Genomic DNA, 21,549 nt, shown 5'->3' with positions numbered 1-21,549 from the left:
CCGTTTCTGCATCAATTTTAACACAGAACTTTGAAAATTGTTACTGATTTAAAGGAATGTTCAATATTTCTCAGAATTCCCAATGTCATTGTTGTTTCAGGATGAAATATATCTGGACATCACACGTGTGCGTCTTTGCGTCCTTTGGCCTGTGCAGTGTTGAAGTGTGGGGATTTCTCCTGAAAGCTGTTCGCCTTTACACACCACAGAGGGCAAGTATTTTACTAGCTGACAGTGTAAGCCCAGTTACAGCAGTATCTGTCCTCCATCTCTAACCATTTGTTTGCTTTCCTCATTGGACTGACATCCGGAGGATATAGAGAACTGTTTTTTTAAATGTAAACATGTTTTTATAGTTATGTAATTACTGTATGTTGAAGGGGGAAGTCTCATCATATGATCAGGCTCAGTCGAAACCGATGAAATGATGTGCAAACACAGAATGCAACTCGAGGGTTATTAAGCCTGCTCTTTGCAGGAGCATGTTTACAGATAGTAGGTAGCTGGCTAATGCATAAACGACCATGGGGTTTATGCACAAAAGACCCCGTGTATCATTTGATAGTGTTTGCAAGTAGTAGCATTTGGATTCCTACTTCATTCATATTTGAGCCTGACCGAGTGCAACATTTTGCCGAAAGGGCTTTGAACAGTCTTTGCACCTGAAGGAGGAGGTTGAACAATATGGTATTATGCCCATATGTGTCTGTCCATTGGGGCCCTTGTATTTGTTTTGTTTAAGTGTAATAGAAACAATGGTTGTGTTTGCTGTCCCGAGCAGTTTGTTTTTACAAGGGAACTAACCGAAAGATTTAGGTCACCAAAAAATGAATATTGATCGATCCTAAATGGTATATCCAGCCATTGTATGACGTTTTTGCCAGACAAAGGTTAATATGCTGTGGCTGCTTACACCCTCCTCCGAGCTGTCTGTAATAAGGAATAGTGTGGGAGTGACGTGTTCTGAGAAGGAGCAAACCAATGTGGGATGACAACATTGCATCTTCAGTGGAGAGGGACTATGTGGAACAGACCACACTATTTACATTGCTAGTGATCTGAGCCACAAGGTTGTGGAGTGGACCTTGTTGTTTGAGTTAAATGAAGGAGGACCTAGCAGGTACTCATAGTAGATGGGGGAGTAACATGGAAGACGAGAGCTCCCTAAAGACTTCTAAGGCGGGAGGAATGCGGCTTGATTGGAATAATTTTTGGTTTCTCCTCCTTTCTACCTTTCATTGGGCCTCTGAAAATATAATGGTAACAGGGAGATAAATGAAGGTAAAGTAGAGGTAAATCTGCCTGTATGGAGGAGAGTGGATGCACATACTCGGAAGCATTAAATAACACCCCTTTATCATAAGGGAACTCTTTGTTCACTGGGTTGCATGTTTTCATAATATTTTGAAAGGTATCTGGAGAACTCAACAGCGTAATTCAGTGTGCACAGACTAATGAGAGTTTTTATAAAATATGGTTTGTGGTAAAATCAGTTTAGCCTTCTAAACACTGAGCACAAGGAAAGAGCAAAAAGAAGAAAAGGCAAAGCACTGTTTTTTGTTTTTGTAGAGAGTTTAATGTTTCTTTAGGTAAGCAGCAAAGAAAATACGTTTTTAGAGATTAGAAGTTTCACTAGAAAGCATTGCCCATCTTTGATGGTGCATCTGATTTTTAAAATTATTTCTAGATGTTTGTTTTTTTTTTTTTTTTTTTTTGGTGTAAAAACTTTTATTGACGTTCATCATCCATTTTACAACAAGACAATTACACAGTAATCATGACAGGAGAAAGGAACAGGATGTCCCGTAGTAATACACAGCTATTTAGCCGACAACCCTCCGGTCCGGCAGCAAAGGATGAGGATGATACGGCAGACCAGTAGGAGAGAAGCATCGGAGTCATGAAGTTTTACTTTTTTTTTTTTTTTAAATAGCATTTTTGTTAACTGTTACATGTATAAAACGTTGAAAAACAAACCAAACAAAGTGGCTCAATAATAGTGCTTAGATGCGAAGCAATATAGAACAAAGACGCTAGTAGAACACACCGACCCCCCACCCAGGCCTAACCCCTCCACCCCCCGCAGAACGTGAGCAGGAGTTCCCATGATATGAGTACAGTATTAGTCTTGCCCCGTGGCAGCCCACAGGTTAGCCAATCATCTCCTCCTCATCTTCCGAGTCTTCGTCTTCAGCCTCCTGAAGCGGGTCGCACAGGTCCCCTCTATATCTATTCCAGGCCTCCCACACCCTGTTCCATTTCCTTGGGTTCGCTCTCACTTTGTAGACAGTTCGTTCAGTTAACATCAGTTTGTCCATATTTTGACACCATAGCGACAAGGTAGGTAACTCGGCCACCCCCCACCTCTGTGCCATATCACGCTTAGCCATCATTGTTCCAATTGTAACCCACTGCTGTTGTCTGAGGTTAAGATCAGTGCCCTCCCAAACATTCAAAAGACAGAGGCGCGGTTCGGGTGTGAGGGAGGTGTCAAGGGCCTGGGAAATCGTGCGCATGACCTGTTGCCAGTATCGGGCAATGAGAGGGCAGCCCCACAACGTGTGCAGTAGTGTGCCATCCTCCCCACATCCTCTAAGACAACGAGGGGAGTCAGCCCTGTGCATTTTGTGTAGGGTGGTCCTCGTGTAATACGTTCTGTGCAATATTTTCAATTGTATGAGTCTGAACCTTGCGGAAACCCCAGCCTCTCTCGGGGATGCCATAGCAGCGTTCCAGTCCGTCTCATCCATAGCGCCCAACTCATCCTCCCATTTTTCTCGCAGGGTCTGTAGGGGGTCAGAGAGATTGTTCAGCAATTTACGGTAGGTGAGTGAGGTGGCTTTCATTTGCATGTATTCCGTGAGGAGCCGGTCTTCTAGGGGCGAGGATTCCGGGATTGTGGTTCCCGGCTCCAACACCGCCAGGAGAGCGTGCCTAATTTGGACGTACCTATATGTTTCCGTGGGGCCCAGCTCATATTGTTGTTGAAGTTGCTCGAATGGTATCACCCCAGTGGACGTCCAGAGGTCCCCCACTGTAGAAATGCCTATGTTGTCCCATTGGGTGAACCCTTTGCTGGTCCTCAGGCAGCCCAGCTTTTTAGTGTCCCAAAGCGGGGTAAGCTTCGTAATGACTCCCTTCCACTGTAGCTTGGTGAGTGCCCTGTACCATAGGGTGATCGTGTGTTTAGTGGGGCCAATCAGGTTCTTGAGTAGACTGTGGTTATAGAGGGGGGCCAGAAGACTCTGTGTCCCGAGTTGGGCCCTGTCCGCCATGTACGCCGGGTCAGTGTGTGGTGCATGGATCCATTGGTTAAGTACCTTAAGTTGGGATGCCCAATAATAAAGCTGTACGTTCGGTAGCGCAATGCCACCATCGTACCAGCCGCGGTTCAGTTTGAGGTGCGCTATCCTCGGGGGACGCCCACCCCAAAGTAGAGTGGTAACCATCGCGGTAATCTTCTGGAAGTAGGAGGGCGGAATCACGACAGGCGCATTCTCAAAGACATATAGGAGGCGCGGGAGCGCCATCATTTTGAACAGCGCAGCGCGGCCTAAAAGTGTGAGCGGCAGGGACGACCAGTGCCGCACGTCTGCCTTCAAACGGAGGAGGGGGGGCGCTAGATTTCGATTGGTGAAGACGGTCATATCGTTAGTGACATGAATACCCAAATATTTGAAAGAAACATCTGTCACCACCAACGGACAACGTTCCGGGAGGACTGGTCGAGGGCCCTTCAGTACATAAAGGACCGACTTCGTCCAGTTAATTGTGTAACCAGAGGCCGCACCGTGTTTGTCACAAAGCGCCAATAAAATCGGGACACTCAGTTCGGGTGCTGATACGTACACCAGCATATCATCCGCATATAATGATATCCTATCTTCCCAGGTCTCCGTCCACCTGATGCCCTTCAACAGTGGTGTCGTTCTGAGGACGATCGCGAGGGGTTCAAGGACCAACGCGAACAGCAATGGGGAGCGGGGGCAGCCCTGGCGGGTCCCACGCGCCAAAGAGATCGCACGAGAGATATGGCCATTGGCCGCTACGTGAGCTACTGGGCCTGTGTAGAGTAGTCGGATCCAGGATAGGAACTTCGGACCGAAGCCCATCCGGTGCAGGACTGCGAACAGGTACTGCCACTCCACCATGTCGAAGGCCATCCTGGCGTCCAGCGACAAGATGGCTGCTGGCTCTGTCAAGGAGTGTGCACGCGCCAACGCGCCGTGTACTCTACGGAGATTTAATGCTGTACTCCTGTGGGGCATAAAGCCGGATTGGTCCGGGTGGATCAGTTGGCCAAGGTGTGGGGTCAGTCGATTAGCGATCACCTTCGCCAGGATCTTCGCCTCTGCGTTGAGTAGCGAGATCGGGCGGTAGGATGCACAACATTCAGGAGGTTTCTCAGGTTTTGGGATAGCTACTATCGTTGCCAGGCGCTGATCCAATGGCAGCGTTCCTGACTCACGACAGTTCTCGAACATGGCCAGTAGCGGTGGGCCCAGTGTGTCGGACATCGTTTGGAACCATTCGATTGGGATCCCGTTTGGGCCCAGCGCTCTGCCCGTATGCAGTGCGCCTATCGCCATACGGAGTTCCTCCACTGTGAGATCCGCTTCCAGCTCGGTTTGCGCCTCCGGCGTTAGCCCCTCCACCTCAATCTCTTGGAGCGCCAGTTCTGCCTGTTCCGGCGTGACCTCCACTTCTGGGGTGTAAACTGATTGAAAGTGGTCTGCCAGGAGGTCAACTATCTTGGGAGGGTGCGTGTGAAGCGTCCCCGTGTGGTCTTGCAACTGTAGGATTTGCCTGCCCCCATCCCGTTTTTTGTCCAACCAAGCCAGCAACTTGTTGGCTTTGTCGCCTACATCATAAACTCTGCATGCCGTTGATTCGATCCGCTCTAGCACCCTTCGGCGGAGAAAGTCGTCGTGTTTTAGCTGGCAGAGAGTCAGCGCGTGCCTGGTGGCCTCTGACGGTGTGGCCATGTGAATCGCATTTGCTTGTTCCAATTGCAGTTCCAGTTCGACCATTTCCAGTTTTTGTTTACGTTTATGGTCGGCTATGGTCGAAATGGCCTGGCCCCTGAGTACCGTCTTGTATGCTTCCCAGAGAACCGTCGGCGAGGACACCGACCCGGAGTTCTCCTGGAAGTAAAGTTTAGTGGCAGTTTTAAGGGATTTTCGGATCGGGGGAGTTTTAAGATAGCTAGGGTAGATGGGAAAGAGACGCATGCGGGCCGTGGTAGAGCAGGAAAGTGTAGCGAGCAGGGGAGAGGGATCTGAAATACCCCGTGGTGCGATGTGTACATTGTCAAAAGTGAGTTTACCGCCCCCCCAGTGTAAGGAAATAGTCTATGCGCGACAGGCAAGCATGAGCGGAGGAATAGTATGAATAGTGGCGATCAGTAGGGTGAAGCTGCCTCCAAATGTCTACCAGACCTTGTGCCTCTAAGAAGTCCCTGAATTTCGTTGGGCCAGTAGGTATTTCTAGATGTTTAACACGCATTATGAAATGTAACCTCAGAACTAAGGCTGCGGTATTCCATTTTGTCTGCCTTGTAGTGTGATTACAGTGTTTAAAGAGAGAAATAAAAGATAACAACGAATGCAATAAACGTAACTCTGGCTCCTTGACTTTCTTGATCAGCAGTAGATACCTAGATTTGATTTCAATTTATTGAAATACTTAACTGCATTTCTTATCTGTGGGATAAAATGCTCCAAATCAGTGTCAAAGCCTAGACAGCTTTCATTGTAATTCTATAATGCAGGAGTGTTTGGCTTACTGCCAATGACCAGCATGTGTGACATGCATCTAAGCCATAATGTTCCTGAAATAGATGGACTGTTCTGTGCTTTCACCTACAGAAGGGGAGGCAAACGGTTTTGAACATTCTTGAAAGGGGTCATGGTTAATCAAAAAAGATCCCAGTTTGAACATTAGTTTTTTAAAAGTAGCACATGTAATTTTGGGTCTTGGATAATATTGAGCGTAAGCTTGAAAGGCGAGGGTATGTGTGGTGGGGTTAAAGAAGAGATATTTGATCGGGGGTGTCGTCAGTCTTGTTGTTTTTCACACTAGAACGCCAGATCTAGTTTAAATTCTGGCATTGGAGAGTGAGGGGTATCCTGATCGGAGGTCATCAGTGAGGTCATAACTTTGTCAGGTATTGCTACCCGCTCATGTATCTGAAATGCACTAGGACACATAGCTGGTAAGACCTGTGCGTGGGCATTTGGGAGAACGGCCATGTTTGTGTTGCCTAATACTGTAGATCTTTGTCAGTAAATGTGGCGAAGGCACCCTGCATTGTAATGTATGACTAGGAGGACAAGCACATTGTTCAGATGGGCCAGTCCAGCTCTCCTTCATTCCTGAAATAATGATCAGAAATGGCTTACTTTTTCCAGGGTATCCTACTTGTTTCAATAATGTATCCCATATTTATCTGTACTCCATTGTGTGCCGCGTAATCTCAATGAATAATTGCACCTTCATATTATGGATTATTGTAAATGGTCTAATAATACGCATGTTTTCCACAGATAAATCTGCTTCAGTATTTTACGCCCCTGATGATTATACTCTGCCTTTATTACAAGGTGAGGTTCTATTACATTTGTTGCTATACCATTCTGTTATGTTTTTACCTTCCGTTATGTGTATGATATACCGAAAGTTGTCATTGAATCATGCCACGTTCACGCCAAAAAAAATGTAAGAACACGTTATTTTAACTGATAATTCACAAGAATTTTCCAAACATCAATGATGTATCAGTTCTTCTGGGTTTAATTTGAAAGATGTTTGAAGATTCCTGACCTTTGATTAGATGGAATCAATCATCCTGACCATGTCACCTGTTCAGAAAGATGCACATTTCTGTCACAAGATGTGTTGGTGGCTCAGTGTACCTGGTTTAGTTTTTCAAATGGGTATTGTTTGTGATTCACATAGGTTCTCATAAACACAATGAACCAAATGAATCTAGCCAAAGGTATGCTTAGATTGTATTTGCTTCATGAAAAAGGACAATTTACATATCGGAACTCTAGCAACTTATGGTTTCAAAATTCTGTAGATTTCAATATTAAAAGGCCTTTTCAGAACTTTTCCATGACAACTATTGTTGTAACAGATACTTTTTTGAGCAGATTCCTCTTTTGGAAATCAGACTGGATATTGAAAATGTTGCATATGTTCTATGCAGGTGACATCCAAGTCTCTAGGAGCAAAGTCATGAGTGCGTCGTCTCTAAAGGCAGCATACGCAGTCCAAATAAGCATTCCATGACCCATGAGTGCAGTTGTTTTTTGTGCATGCCTCCGGCATTAAATCCTGCAAGGATCGCAGATAACAAATGTTAGTTTAAGGTGATGCACATAGTGTCTTGCTCTTTGATTCCTGGTGTGCTGTATCCACACTGTGTAGACTTCAGTACAGAGATGAACCAGGTCGACTTAATGTCTCTCACTATCTCATTAGGGCTGGCAGGCTTGTCTCAATAGAGTAAATAAATTGTCTAGGTCAGAATGGCCAAGTAGATCCATGTGCAAACATGCTTGAATATGGTTAGGTCCATGCCCCCACAACCCACCAATCTCAGCAGTGTTACTTGAAGGCCTTGAGGCTGTCTCTTAGATTGTTCTCTTCCAGAAAACCTTCTTTGTTGACCTGTACAACATGAGAAGTCTATCCCTATTGCCTGCTTCATTGTTCGCATCCTTCAACTTGCAGTGTCCAGGCTGGAGAAGGACTCGTTGTTAAATACAGCAATAGGCTCCATGGTGGCCATTTCTTATTTTTCTAGAACAAAGTTTCTAGTTTGGGGTCCCTTTTATTAATAACCTATTAAAAGGTGAGCTCCTTTTTTATCAAAGTCTTTTCTCCCGACTGACAGTTCAACTGAGTTCTTGCTTTTTTACGTTGCTGACCATTCATACCTGGTAGCGCTCAAACCACTAGCCGCCAAGCTTAGCTCACAACACACACATTATGCACTGCATTTCCACGACTGCCCCGTGCTGATATTGCTCTATGCTGACATCAGTGTCTGTCTCAGGGAACCCTAGGTAAACTTTAACCCAATACTTCGGAAATTCGCAAGGTTTGGAATAATGTCAGTCCTCTCCATTAATTGGGATACATCTGCTACCTTTCCACTGACTGCTCCCCTGACTGTTCCTGCAGAGGCAATATTGGGACAAGATAGCATGCATTCCATGTTTGCCTTAGTAACATCGCCCCCCCCTGTCTACAGGGGAAACTCAGGGAAACCCTTATGGTTCCACGGGGAGTTTGAAAATGTCCCAAGAAGGGGCAAGGGGCCAGATAAGATCAGGCACGGAAGATGAACCAATTAGCTCATTACCGGATATATCTTCAAGGACAAACTTGGTTCTGTAGTAGGGGAACTCTGTGTATAGTCATAATCAAGTGAATAGTCCCGCCCATGTGCGTGGACCCCGGCAATCAAAAATAATCTCTTAAGCTGTCAAATCATGCAGAAACTGCAAAGACACTTAGAAGAGAATTTAAAGACAAACAATGCAGCCTATATCCACAGGCAACACTGTCCAGTACTTCAACTAGAAATTCCACCAAACAACACCACACACAACACAGCCTGCCCAGTTTCTACCACAGAGAAACTTGCCTCTACCAGTAAAAGACTCTGGAATGATAGAGAGGAAGGCATGGACAGACAAGCCCCATAGGCTGCCATTATGTGGCTTAAATAGGATACTGTGCCTTTAAGAGAACTTTCCAGAACTTTCTCCCAGTATCCCAGAATGCACAGCAGGTCCCTTTTACTTTCAGTTCTTTTTTCCAGCTCCTGCTAACAGGACCCTGGCATTGAGCTCTCCCTTTTTTCAAGGGTTTATTGGATTTTTTGTGCACTTTGTGATTTAAAAGTGTTTCAGCTTTTGTCTTGGTGCTTTCCCTTCACTCCTGTGTGTTTGTTCAGGTGTTTTAGGGCTCTAAAATGCCTGCTCTGTTCGACAAATGCCCTGTCTGTGGGAGGAAGAAGGCAAAGACTGATCCACACGAGGTCTGCATCATCTGCCTTCCTGAAGCACATGTCCCTGAAGAGTGTGACATCTGCAAGAACCTTTCTGCAAGAACTCCGAGGGAAAGGCTGAAGATTAGGCTTCAAGGCCTGGAGGACAGACGACTGCAGGCTGCAGGTGGGTCTGGGCAGACCGGGAAGGCTCCCTCTGCCTCTGCTGAGGCCTCTGGGGGGCTCCCCAGAGGCAGGAAGACCAGCAAACGGTCCCGGTCTCCGTCGGCGTCGATTGCATCGACGACGACGTCGAGAGGGATAACGACGGTGTGTTCCCCATCTCCCCGGGGCTCCGGGTCGAGACGGCGTGAGGATTCAACGTCGAAGGGCCTGGAGAGGCCGCCGTCGAGACCACCGTCGACTGCATCTTCGTCGTCTACGTCAGCGTCGGACTATCGACGTCGAAGAAGGAGCCACAGGCGTCGGCGCTCGCCGTCGAGGCGATACCGCCGGTCGCCGTCGAGACGACGATCGGCGTCGAGGGGATCCTCGAGAAGGAGGAGTCGACGCTCGTTTTCGAGAATGAAACGGTCGACGTCGCGGAGGCGGCGTTCGGCATCGAGGAAGAAGAGGTCGACGTCGCGGAGGCGGCGTTCGACGCCAGAGTCGCGGAGGCGACGTTTGACTCCGGAAAAGCGACGCTCAGCGTCGAGAAGGAAGAGATCGGCGTCTGGGAGTCGCTCCAACTCTCCTAAACGGCTTAGGAGGAGTTCGGGCGCCGTCAGGCTGGATCTAGTGGAGGGCGCAGGAGAAGGCGATCGCCTGCTGAAGGGGCTGGGTCGCAGTCCCCTTCCCCGAAGAAGTCACCGGGCTCGGTGTACTCGGTGGTATATACACCACCTCGACCTAAGTCGCCTCCTCCTCCCGTACCTAAGGAGGACCCTCCCACCAACCCTCCACTTCCACCAGGACGACCACTACCACCTCTTCCACTGCATGGGCCCGCCCCATGGTCGGTGATACCCCCGGTCCCTCCGCCAAGGTCGACGTCACTACCTCCTCTTCCTACACCACCTAAGGGGACTCCTAGACCAAGGCCACAGGAGGAACCGCGGAAGACTCCCCCACGGAAACCTGCGGAGCGTCCACATGTCGGGAGATCACGCTCTCGCTCCAGGAGGAAGGAGCGATCGCGCCACAGGTTGTCCACACGGTCGAGACACCGCCCTAGGAGGCACAGATCTCGCTCTCGCATGAGGTCCTCAGGGACCAGGGACTACTCTCCGACTTTGTCGGGAACAGCAGACACGAGGGTGTCGCCGGTTGATGACCTGGTGGCGTTCCATGATGTCCTTTTGAGCGGCGCGGCCAAATTGGGCATATCCTTGACGGTGCCCACGCCTAAGACATCAGTCATTTTCGAGACACTTAACCAGAAACACCTGTCTCGTCCACTACTTCCTCTGGTACCGGGCCTGGAGGAACCGGCCATGGACCTTTTCCTCACCCCTGTGGTGACTAAGGCGGCCCCATCGAGATTGCAGAAAAAATACCGGGCTCCCGATTAGGACCCGGCTTTTTTAAGGGTGGAACCTCCTCCGGATTCTGTGATTGTGACGGCGGCCCACAAACAACATGCCACCACCCCGTCATCCACGGTCCCCCCCTGACAAAGAGTCTAGATGGATGGATTCAGCTGGAAGGAAAGTATGTGGAACATCAGCAACCTCTATGAAGGCTGCGAGTGCCACAGCTTTGTTGGGGCGCTACGACCGCGCCCTCTGGGACTCCCTCCAGCAGTTTGCGGAACACTTGTCTCGCGAGAAGCGGGAAGACTTCCAGGAAGTGCTAAACGAGGGGATGCTGGTAGCGAATCAAATTATCAGCGCTGCTGCAGATTCATCCCTCTTAGCGGCACATGGCTTTTGCCATGGGATTAACCAGCGACGTCACGCCGGGCTCCGCCTTACGTCACTGAAACCAGACGCACAGCAAAGGGTAGCCAACCTTCCATTCTCTGGCGAAACCCTATTTGGGAAACATGCGGATGACGAAATGGCCCGCATGAAGGCGGAGGCCGAAACACTCACAGCTGTGGGTCTAGAGAAGCCCAAAGAAGCAAAGATATCGTACCGCCCATTCCAACGGCGGTTCGGTGGGCAGGGCAGAGGACGTGGCCAAGCTTCGGGACAGTCGCAGCAACATCAACAGTTCCGTAAGACATTCCAGAAACGCCCGAAGGGCAGAGGAGGCCAACAGTCGGCACCAGCGACCAAAGGCCCGGCCGGGTCTAGGCCCTGAGCACTTACTTCCCCCGGATCTGTTACCCACTCCGGTAGGGGGAAGCATTCAATTTTTTCTGGCAGAGTGGAGAAAAATTACGCAGGACAAGTGGGTGCTGAATATTGTTTGCAATGGATACAGTCTTCGGTTCACCAGCCCGCCTCCAGCAATTCCACCGGTCAGCTCGCCGTTTCAGCTGCGCGAGCTTCAGGCGGAGGCAGATATCCTGTTAAGGAAAAGGGCGATAGAAGACGTACCTCTGTCTCAGAGAGGAAGAGGTCTGTACTCCGGGTTCTTCCTGGTTCGCAAGAAGGACAAGAATGAGTTCAGGCCCATTCTGGACTTGCGACAGGCAAACGGATGGATTCGCAGGGAAACGTTTTGCATGCTGTTGTTGCATCAGATTTATCCTCAGTTGCAACAGGGAGACTGGCTATGTGCTATAGACCTACAGGATGCGTACTTCCATGTGCCCATTGCACACAAACACAGGAAGTTCCTTCGCTTCCAAGTCGGCGCCAATCATTATCAATATACAGTACTCCCATTCGGACTAAAGTCTGCGCCGAGAACGTTCTCGAAGTGCATGGCGGTGGTAGCAGCACACCTGAGGAAGAACAAGGTGTTTGTCTACCCGTACCTGGACGATTGGTTGATCAAGGCATCCTCCTTCTCGGAAGCTCGAGCACACTTCCAGAAGACGTGCGTTCTCTTGAACAAGCTCTGGTTGCTCATCAACATGTCCAAGTCTGTCCCGACTCCGGTCCAATGCATACAGTACTTGGGAGCCTTCATCAATACGCTGTCAGCAAGCGTGTCTCCTTCGGAAGAGCGACGATTATCACTCCTTCGGAAGGCTCTTATGACCACTCCATCTACAACAGTGAGGACGGTGTCTTCTCTACTGGGATCGATGTCCTCTTGTATCTTCCGGACGCCACACGCACGGCTGCACATGAGACCGCTGCAGGAGTGCTTGGAAGACCAGTGGGATCAGAGGAAAGGGTCTTGGGACAACAAGATACGGCTGTCTTTGCATGCTTTTTAGTCTCTGAAGTGGTGGTGTTCAGCGGAGAATCTCCTCAGAGGGGTTCCCTTCACAAGGACATTCCCACGCAGACGGTCGTGACGGATGCTTCTCTCCACGGCTGGGAGTGCACTCCGGAAACCTACATATTCAAGGAACGTGGTCCCCGATGGAGGCCACGTATCACATCAATTTCCTGGAACCCAGAGCTGTTCACTTGGCACTGGAGGCCTTTCTTCCGTCCTTTCAGACCAACTCTCTGCTTGTACAGACAGACAATACCACCACGATGTATTACCTCAACAAGCAGGGGGGCTCGAGATTGTGCACTCTGTCTCAGGAGGCGCAGACGATCTGGCTTCTGGCCAGAGGACTGACGATAACGGCTACCCATCTGCCAGGTGTGCAGAATGTTCAGGCGGGACGCACTGAGCAGACTGATTCAGGAAAACCACGAATGGGTCATAAACAACGAAGTACTAGGAGAAGTCTTCGCAAGGTGGGGCACTCCAGGCGTAGATCTGTTCGCCACCGCCGAAAACAGCAAATGCCGAGACTTCGCCTCCAGGTACTACCAGCAGGGGACGCTGGGGAATGCGTTATGGATCAACTGGTCGAACAGCTTTCTGTACGCTTTTCCACCCATTCCCCTGATTCCAGCGGTACTCATCAAGCTGGCCCGATCCAGGGCTCGGATGATACTCATTGCCCCGGAATGGCCCAGACAGTGGTGGTTCACGGACCTGCTTCACCGGTCTCTCCTTCCTCACATTCGGCTGCCGTGCAGGCCGGACCTTCTCACGGAGTTCGGGGGGCAGATGTTGAACCCCAACCTCTCGTCTTTGAGTTTGGCGGCATGGCTCCTGAGATAGTGCAATATGGCCATCTAAATCTGCCTAAAGATTGCATGGACATACTGAAGGAGTCTGAGACCTTCCACTCGGACTTCCTATGCTTACAAGTGGAAGAGGTTCTGTATCTGGTGTCAGTCCAAGAACTATGACCCGACGACGTACAAGGAAGACGTCATCCTTCCTTACCTTCTACATTTGGCGCAGTCTGGCCTTAATGTTCATTCCATTAAGGTTCATCTTGCTGCATTGACTGCCTACAGGAAATGCCCTTCACAGACTTCCTTCTTCCAGATCCCTGTGATCAAAGATTTTTTGGAAGGCTTGAAGAAAGTGTTCCCTCCTGTCAGGCTTCCTTCGCCTTCATGGGAATTGAATGTGGTGCTGTCCAGATTGATGAAGGAGCCTTTTGAACCTATTCATAAGGCTTCGTTGCAGCACCTGTCCTGGAAGGCGGCGTTCCTCGTGGCCATTACATCGGCCCGCAGGGTGAGTGAAATTCAGGCGTTGTGTTGCCAAGAACCTTATAATGTATTTCATGCTGCTAAGGTTGTTATGCGTACTCACCCTAAATTTCTTCCCAAGGTTATTTCTGATTTTCATGTCAACCAGACCATAACGTTGCCTATGTTTTTTCAGAATCCTTCATCTCCAGCGGAAAGGTCTGTACATTCCCTGGATGTTAGGATGGTGTCGAAATTTTATCTGGATAAAACCAAAGATATTCGTAGGTCAGACCAATTATTTGTCAATTATGGATCGGTCAGGATGGGTCTTGCGACCTCTAAACAGTCTTTCTCTAGGTGGATTGTGTCCTGCATACAGTTGTGTTACCAAAAAGCTAATAAGACCTTAGGGGGTAAACCTAAGGCTCATTCCACCAGGGGAAAAGCTGCCACGACAGCTTTACTCCGTAATGTGCCTATTGCAGAGATCTGAAAGGCGGCCACTTGGAAGTCGGTTCATACCTTTGCTAAGCATTACTGTCTGGACACTGATGCCAGGGCAGATGCTCAGGTTGGGCAGGCTTCGCTGCGGAATTTGTTTGCACAATAGTGGTGTTGATTTCTTTTCTCCACCGCCGCTTTGGTGTGGGGATGGGTTTGCCATTCTATTCACTAGATTATGACTATACACAGAGATCCCCTACTACAGAAGGAGTAGTTTCTGTCCTGTAACTCCAGTTCTGTAGTAGGGGTATCTCTGTTATAGTCATAAGCGCCCGCCCTCCTCCCCGGTGGAGATAATTATTCATGTAAGGAATGCTACAGGTCTGGCGTGCTACGCCTTCAAAAAGAACTGAAAGTAAAAGGGACCTGCTGTGCATTCTGGGATACTGGGAGAAAGTTCTGGAAAGTTCTCTTAAAGGCACAGTATCCTATTTAAGCCACATAATGGCAGCCTATGGGGCTTGTCTGTCCATGCCTTCCTCTCTATCATTCCAGAGTCTTTTACTGGTAGAGTCAAGTTTCTCTGTGGTAGAAACTGGGCAGGCTGTGTTGTGTGTGGTGGTGTGTGGTGGAATTTCTAGTTGAAGTACTGGACAGTGTAGCCTGTGGATATAGGCTGCATTATTTGTCTTTAAATTCTCTTCTAAGTGTCTTTGCAGTTTCTGCATGATTTGACAGCTTAAGAGATTATTTTTGATTGCCGGGGTCCACGCACATGGGCGGGACTATTCACTAGATTATGACTATAACAGAGATACCCCTACTACAGAACTGGAGTTACAGGACAGAAACTACTCTCTCCTGGCCTTGTGGTAACGATTCAATCCAATGGTTCCAACAGTCACAACATAGCCTATACACCCCTTCGAATCCATCAAAAACTGAGTTTCCTGCTGTTGGTATACCTGTTGCTTCGGATGCTGATCTGCACGCAGTCATGGGTTCGGATCATCCTCTTAACGAGCAGAATCAGGAATCCACTTCATTGAGCAGAAAAAAATCATCCAGGAAGATCGAGGGTACATATGTTGCCATCATGGAGGGGAACATCGGCAAGGGATTCGGTGTAGAGGGTGTGTTTGGGGGTGTTGTAGGAACTAGGGAGGATGCCGGGAATGATATTGTTGTAATGGTGGAAAAGGCTTCATTTAGTGGAGAACCCAATTTAAGGAAAGACTTTACACTCCCAGACATTAACACTGATGTTCAAACAAGGGGGTGGGGAGCCATTAACATACACCCTGCGAAGAACTCTGTGAAGAGCGGGTATCCAATGAGCAGTCCGAAGGAGAAGAACATTTGCACCGTAAACTCCCCCCTCAGGCGCCTCTCAATGCCCCTATTATATTGTAGTACAAGTCCCCTGAATGGTAACTCTGTGGAGTCCGTCTACGATGCTCATGATGTTCATGATGTATTTCTGCCTTGTTCACAACCAAAGTTGGGTAACGAGAGGGATGGTGTGCCTTCGGAATTCTATGTATGCATTGAAAGACTCTTAAGTTCTATATTGTCTTTGTTGGACAAATCTGTTTTTAGTTCAGATCATATGCTGGAAATGATCTCTGTAATGCTGTTTAAAATACAAAAAGTAAATAAATTAGGCACCATTATTCCCCCCTCCATTATACCGGCACGATTGGATGAACAAATCGATGTTAGTCCTCCTTTATTGGCGCCCTGCGTAGAGGACAGAGACGTGTCTGTTCAAGCAGGCACACCTCTCTTCTCATTGTCCCCAATAGAAGCAGTAGTAGTAGTATAAGCTTTATTTGAGATAACTTCTCATAAAAGCACAACATATAATCAAGTGCAATACAGATAAACAGTTAATTCATTCATCAATATACATATACATATTCTAAAAGCAGTTGTGCGAGCTCATACAATACTAAGTAATAAGAATTACACACAAATATAAGACCAAATTGCATTAAAATTACATTTAAAAACCCTACCTATCAACCTCCGCCTGATTGACCAAGCCCACCCCAAATATTTGGCCACTCCAAGAACAATCGGCTCATCAGTGGATGTACATAGGATTCTCATAGCCACTACACTGCGTCGTGTCCCAAGATTTTTGCAAACTGGGGTTAGCCATACCCTCCTTGGTAACGAATAAGCATCACAGACAAATAAAAAATGGCCTAGACTTTCAGTAGCAGCTTTGCACGCTGGGCAACACGTAGAGGTCAAACTCTGCCATCCTGCAGTTAATATTTTTAAGGGAAGGGATCCAGACCTTAACTGGAAAAATAACTTCCTGTCCATTGGGGCAGTAATACTGTCCCAATAGTTTTCTAAGATAGGACAGATTTTGACTTCCAGAAAGCGGCCAGCCATAGAATCAGATCTCGTGCCCCTCAAAAGGCTGCTATCTACCCAATCCCAGTATTGAGACTTGAGGGCTTCTTTACTTGGAAAGACTTCCCCCCCTGGGGATTGGTCCAAAGATTAAAAAGGCCCAGTTTAATTAACATGGCCATTAGATTTTTTAGCCAGTTGATCTTATGAAAATTGTCTTCCTTGATTATTGCCAGGAATCCATCTGCGTAATGCTTAATCTCTGGAGTTGTCCAAAGACGTCTCCAGTAAAGAATGGGGCGCAATCGCGCTCTATCACTGATTGATCGTCTGCCTAGGTCAAGGAGCAGTGGAATTAGGGGCGTGCTCTGGGGTACACCTGTGATTCCTCTAAGAAACCTGTTCTCTGATGTCTGTAAGATAGATAACTTTTCCCAGGCCCACAACTCTGCACCATATAGGGCCGCACCTAGAGCCTTTGCATCATACACTATAAGGACAGGCTTAATAGGTTTGGTTTTAGATTTTCTATGTTCCCCCCCGCAGTGCCCCTGAGATTTGCTGATGTTTTAGTGCCGTTTTTTCCAGATGATGTGACCAGCCCAAACCATCTGCTATTTGGACCCCATGGTATGTGAATTCCCTAACCACCTCTAGCTTAGTGTTATTAAGAAATACCCTAGGGTGGGCTTTATGGCGCGGGGAAAAGACCATTAACTTAGTCTTACCCACATTTACTTCAAGGCTGTGCTCTTTACAAAAATCATCAAATATATTTAGGGCACGCTGTAGACCTGCATGAGTCTTTGACATAATTAGTGTATCGTCAGCGAACATCAGGATCGGGACCCTGACGCCCGCTAACGAAGGTGCATCTACACTAACATCTAACATCCTCCCCACAATCCCATTAATAAATAGTGAGAAGAGTAGGGGTGCCATTGCACAACCTTGACGGACCCCCCTTTCTACCGGGAAGTCCGATAATGACTCGCCATTCCCACCCCACTGGACCCTGGCAAAATTACATTCATGCAATCGCATGATTAGGGTAAGGAGTTCAGCTGGGATAGCTAATCTGTGTAAAACCATCCATAGCTTACACCTTGGGACCAAATCAAAGGCTGCCCGCAAGTCGACAAATGCAACATGCCTTTGCCAAGCAATACCGTCCTCCACCGCAAAATGGTGAAGCGAAAAACTTGGTCGATTGTGCTGGTGGCCCGCCTGAATCCTGCTTGGTAGGGGGAAAGAGCATTATTATCTACCACCCAGTCCATAAGCTGATTTACAACCATTTTTCCCATAACTTTTTGTATGGTTGCAATCAAGCTTATTGTCCTGTAGTTAGCTGGGAGAGACCGATCTCCTTTTTTGTAGATGGGTATGATAATGGCACCTTGCCACAGCTCAGGGACCACCCCTCCCTTGGCAATGGCGTTACCCAATATTAAGACATACCTCGCCCACCTTTTCATGTCATGTTTAAAGACATCCGAGGGTATCCCGTCTAACCCTGGTGCCCTCCCCCCTTGAACAGAGCAAATTGCTAGTTCGACTTCCTTAAGTGAAAACAGGTTATCAGTAGCAAAAACTGGCGATAACACCTCCCCTATCCCGTCCTTCTTTACTTCTGCATATTGTGGTCTAAAGTACTCAACCCAGGCTTCTTCAGCTACATTATTATCAGGCCTATCAGGGGTACCGCCTCTACCCCACTTTATAATCTTCCAAAAAAGCCTGGAGCCCTTACTACTGGAAGCCTCCTTTAACTCTGCCCAGTGCTCTTCATCCCATTTTCTCTTTGCCTGGAAGATGCTTATATTGTAGGATTTTCTGGCTGCACTAATCGCAGCCCTGTCTCTTTCTCTAATAGCATGACCCAATGCCAATCGTGCTGACCTACACTGACGATTAAACAACCTGGCCGCTTTAGGAGGTTTTTTACCTTTGATACTTTGTGGTTGCATAAAGTGTGGTCTTAGGAGGCAGAAAAACTTGTTGTGAATATCTGTAATTTCCCTGGAACCAGGGATTGTAGGTTTTGCAGCTTCCATAGAAGTAAGAGCCTTGTCAACCTCAGCATTGATAGTGGTCATGGATTCTTCATTTGCTAATACACTTGGCCATTTCAACCTTCGCATGTCGTTGGCCATTACTGTAAATTGGTCATTTCTTATGTGCATGTTTTGAGGCCCAACACTCCACCATTTGTGGGTCACACAAAGGGGATTGTGATCACTTTCCAATCTACCCTTAATGTCCATATCAAGAACCCCCTGCCAGAGTGAAAGACTAAATATAACATAATCTATTCTGCTCCTACTATGACCATTGTCAAAAGTGCAAACACCCTCTTTGTCCCCTGTTGTCCTCCCGTTTAGGGCTCTTAGCCCGTGCTCCAAACACATGGCATTTAGCAGCAGTATGTCCTTCGTCCACCGCTTGACAGGATCTATACTCAAAAATGGTACTCCCCAAAGCGTATCCTCATCCTGACCTAGGGGATCATTTGTACTGTCAAGTGGTTCGAAGGTCCTATTTAAGTCCCCAGCTACTACTACTCTGTTACCTAGGGACTTAGTTTCCAAGAAGGCAAACAAGGCCTCTAGAGTGGGAGAACTCCCCGAATTGGTTCCTCTTGCATAGATGTTATACAGATCAATCACATCCCACTTTTCTGAGGACAGTCTTAACATTTGTATGTCACTAAGGCCCAAATCCAACACTTTAATAGAAATGTCCAAGTACTGCTTTATCCATACTGTAAGCCCTCCATTGGCCGACCCCTAACCCCTCTAGAGGCTGGGATTGAAAAGTTTAAATACCCACGGAGGAAAACGGGGTCACAGGCCCATGTTTCTTGAAAGCAACACACGTCGAACCCATTAATAAAGTCTAACCAGGTTTGTGATTCTAACTTACTACCCAGCCCAGCAATATTCCAGGATAGGAACTTCCCAGGACTAAACCCATCCTCACGTACTGCATTTGTTATAGAACATGGTTGTGGATTCATTGAGCTTTCATCATTCCCGACAAGTCTCTCGATATTCCTCGTACTACCCACATCCATATCATTATCAACATTTACAGTTGGTGTGGGTAACTCCCCCTTTCTGTCGTTAACACTTACTTCCCCACATCCTTCCTCCACATTCACGATCTCATCGCCAATATTCATGACATCTAACGTCGCACCAGCATTTGAATCAAGTTCATTACTATCCCAATGTTGATTCCTGCTATTTCCTCCCCCACTAGTATTCATGTGATCAAGGGTTTGTCAACATCCCCAACCTAGATCTTGCCATCCAACCGGAAGATTATAGTTCGGACCAATAAGATGGTTTTGGCACTGTAGCAGTTGAACAGGTGGGGAAATCCTTGACCATGGAAGGTTAGAAGGACAATTTTGCTCATTAAGCAGACCAGTCAGAACACTAATAGGACGTGGGTAAAAGAAAGTAAAATCAACAATGTCAATTCCTCCGTTGTTTGTGCCCCATCCCAGTCTTGTTATCCATCCTGCCACCCTTGGATCTTGAAAGTTAACCACAATGCAGTCCCCCCCCCAAACTTTTAGGAGTACAGCCTATCCAGTCTATTCTCCTCACCCCCAATATTAATCCATCAACTTCCCCTGGTAGAGGCCGGTTCACCCTTAACCAGTGCATAACCTTATTTTTAAGCATCTGGAAGGTTTCTCTCTGTCCCGTTGAAAGTGGTGGGACATTTGTAAGGACAACTACATAGGGAAAGGAATCTGGGGTAAGGTTCATTGGGGGTTTCTTTTGAGGTGGCTTTGTCAAGGGTGGTAAGGACGGTCTGGAAGCTATAGGAGCAGGGCGAGGTGCAGGTTTATTTGCTAGGGGCTGGTTACTAGTTAATGGGGCAGTTGGTGGGGCAGTACCTGTTCCAGAACACGCATTACCCCCTGCTCCCACAGTAAGCAAAGGTTTTAAACTAGGCGGCAGTGATTGCGCCGCAATCTGAGCTAAGGTTACAATATTAGGGCAATTTTTGGCAGGGCCCGGTGGTGCTAAGTCAAGTGGCTTGGGTGGTCTCTTCCCAGCCGCACTGCCTGACTTAGGTGGCACTGGGGCACGTACTTTTACTTACTTTCCTAAGTTTGTGGGGGGGTTTAGCTAGATAACATTTTCTAGGTGCAGTACTCCTTTTTCTTTTTGATCCTGGTTTGGGTTGGGGCAGAGAAACCGGGGCACATAATTCTGATGTACATATTATAGGGTCAATATGGCTCACACAAGAAGATATTGATTCTGCTACAATACCCTGGTTCTCCTCGTTAGTGATAACATCATGACATATTTCAGCTACAACAGGCAGGTTTAATGATGATAAGGGCGTTACCAATGCAGGATAGATTTGTACTGAGCGCTTGTCTGCAGGATTTTTGAGAAGTTCAATAGATAATCTACGCTCAGCACGCCTCTCTGCAAGCGTTATCTCTTTGTCAATGTCCTGGGTGGGCCGGTTAAAGTATTTATCTAGAGGTCCAATAACTACAGGCCCAGCCTCGACCGGTGGGGTCATCGGAGTGATACTACTTGGAGATAGAGGCATACTTTGTGCTCACCATCCCTTTTACAAAACTTTAAAGTTTGGCACTTATCTGACACAACACTTTTCTTTGTGCAATATATTCCGTTAGGGTCAATGTCAGAGGGCTGGCCCAGCCCGGCCTCCCTCGGCCCCGGACGGCCACAGACGGTCCCGTCCTTGTCCCGGGCTTCTCCCGGCACGCTCCCGCGCAGCGGTACCACTGGTCACCTTTGAACAAAGTACAACAGGCTGATAGGCGGATAGGCGGGTGGGCGGGGCCAGCGGGAAGAGCAGCCCAGGTGTATCAGATCGGGCACGCAGGGACTCCTGGACGCTGGAGTCCCTGCCTGAAAGCTCGCAGCCCCGCCGGCGCTACCACGTACCCCGCGTTACTCCTGTGAGCGATTCCACACGCCGGCAGCTTCAAGCGTGAGGAGCGCTGCGGGACCCGCGAAGCGGGTCCTGCGAGACGCAACGGTGATCCTCGGTGCAAAGAGGCACTAAAGGGCAACAGAGTTCCAGAGATCCAGGTAGGAAATGCAGCAAACACCAATAGAAGCT

At 48.0% G+C, this 21,549-nt stretch overlaps 1 protein-coding gene across 3 annotated transcripts in view; it reads left to right on the top strand.

Moving 5' to 3' along the window:
• Nucleotides 1–21,549, top strand: part of DPY19L3 (dpy-19 like C-mannosyltransferase 3) — a 472,263-nt gene that overhangs the window by 310,273 nt on the left and 140,441 nt on the right. For all 3 annotated transcript variants that reach the window (XM_086945460.1, XM_086945459.1, XM_086945461.1), the window contains 2 exons: nt 101–212; nt 6,546–6,602. In XM_086945460.1, the coding sequence (XP_086801586.1) occupies nt 101–212; nt 6,546–6,602 (169 nt within the window). The remainder of the gene's footprint in view (nt 1–100; nt 213–6,545; nt 6,603–21,549) is intronic.

This window comes from Lissotriton vulgaris, chromosome 12 (assembly GCF_964263255.1).
Source record: "Lissotriton vulgaris chromosome 12, aLisVul1.2, whole genome shotgun sequence".
NCBI lineage: Eukaryota > Metazoa > Chordata > Amphibia > Caudata > Salamandridae > Lissotriton > Lissotriton vulgaris.
This window is presented reverse-complemented; position numbering and strand designations above follow the sequence as displayed.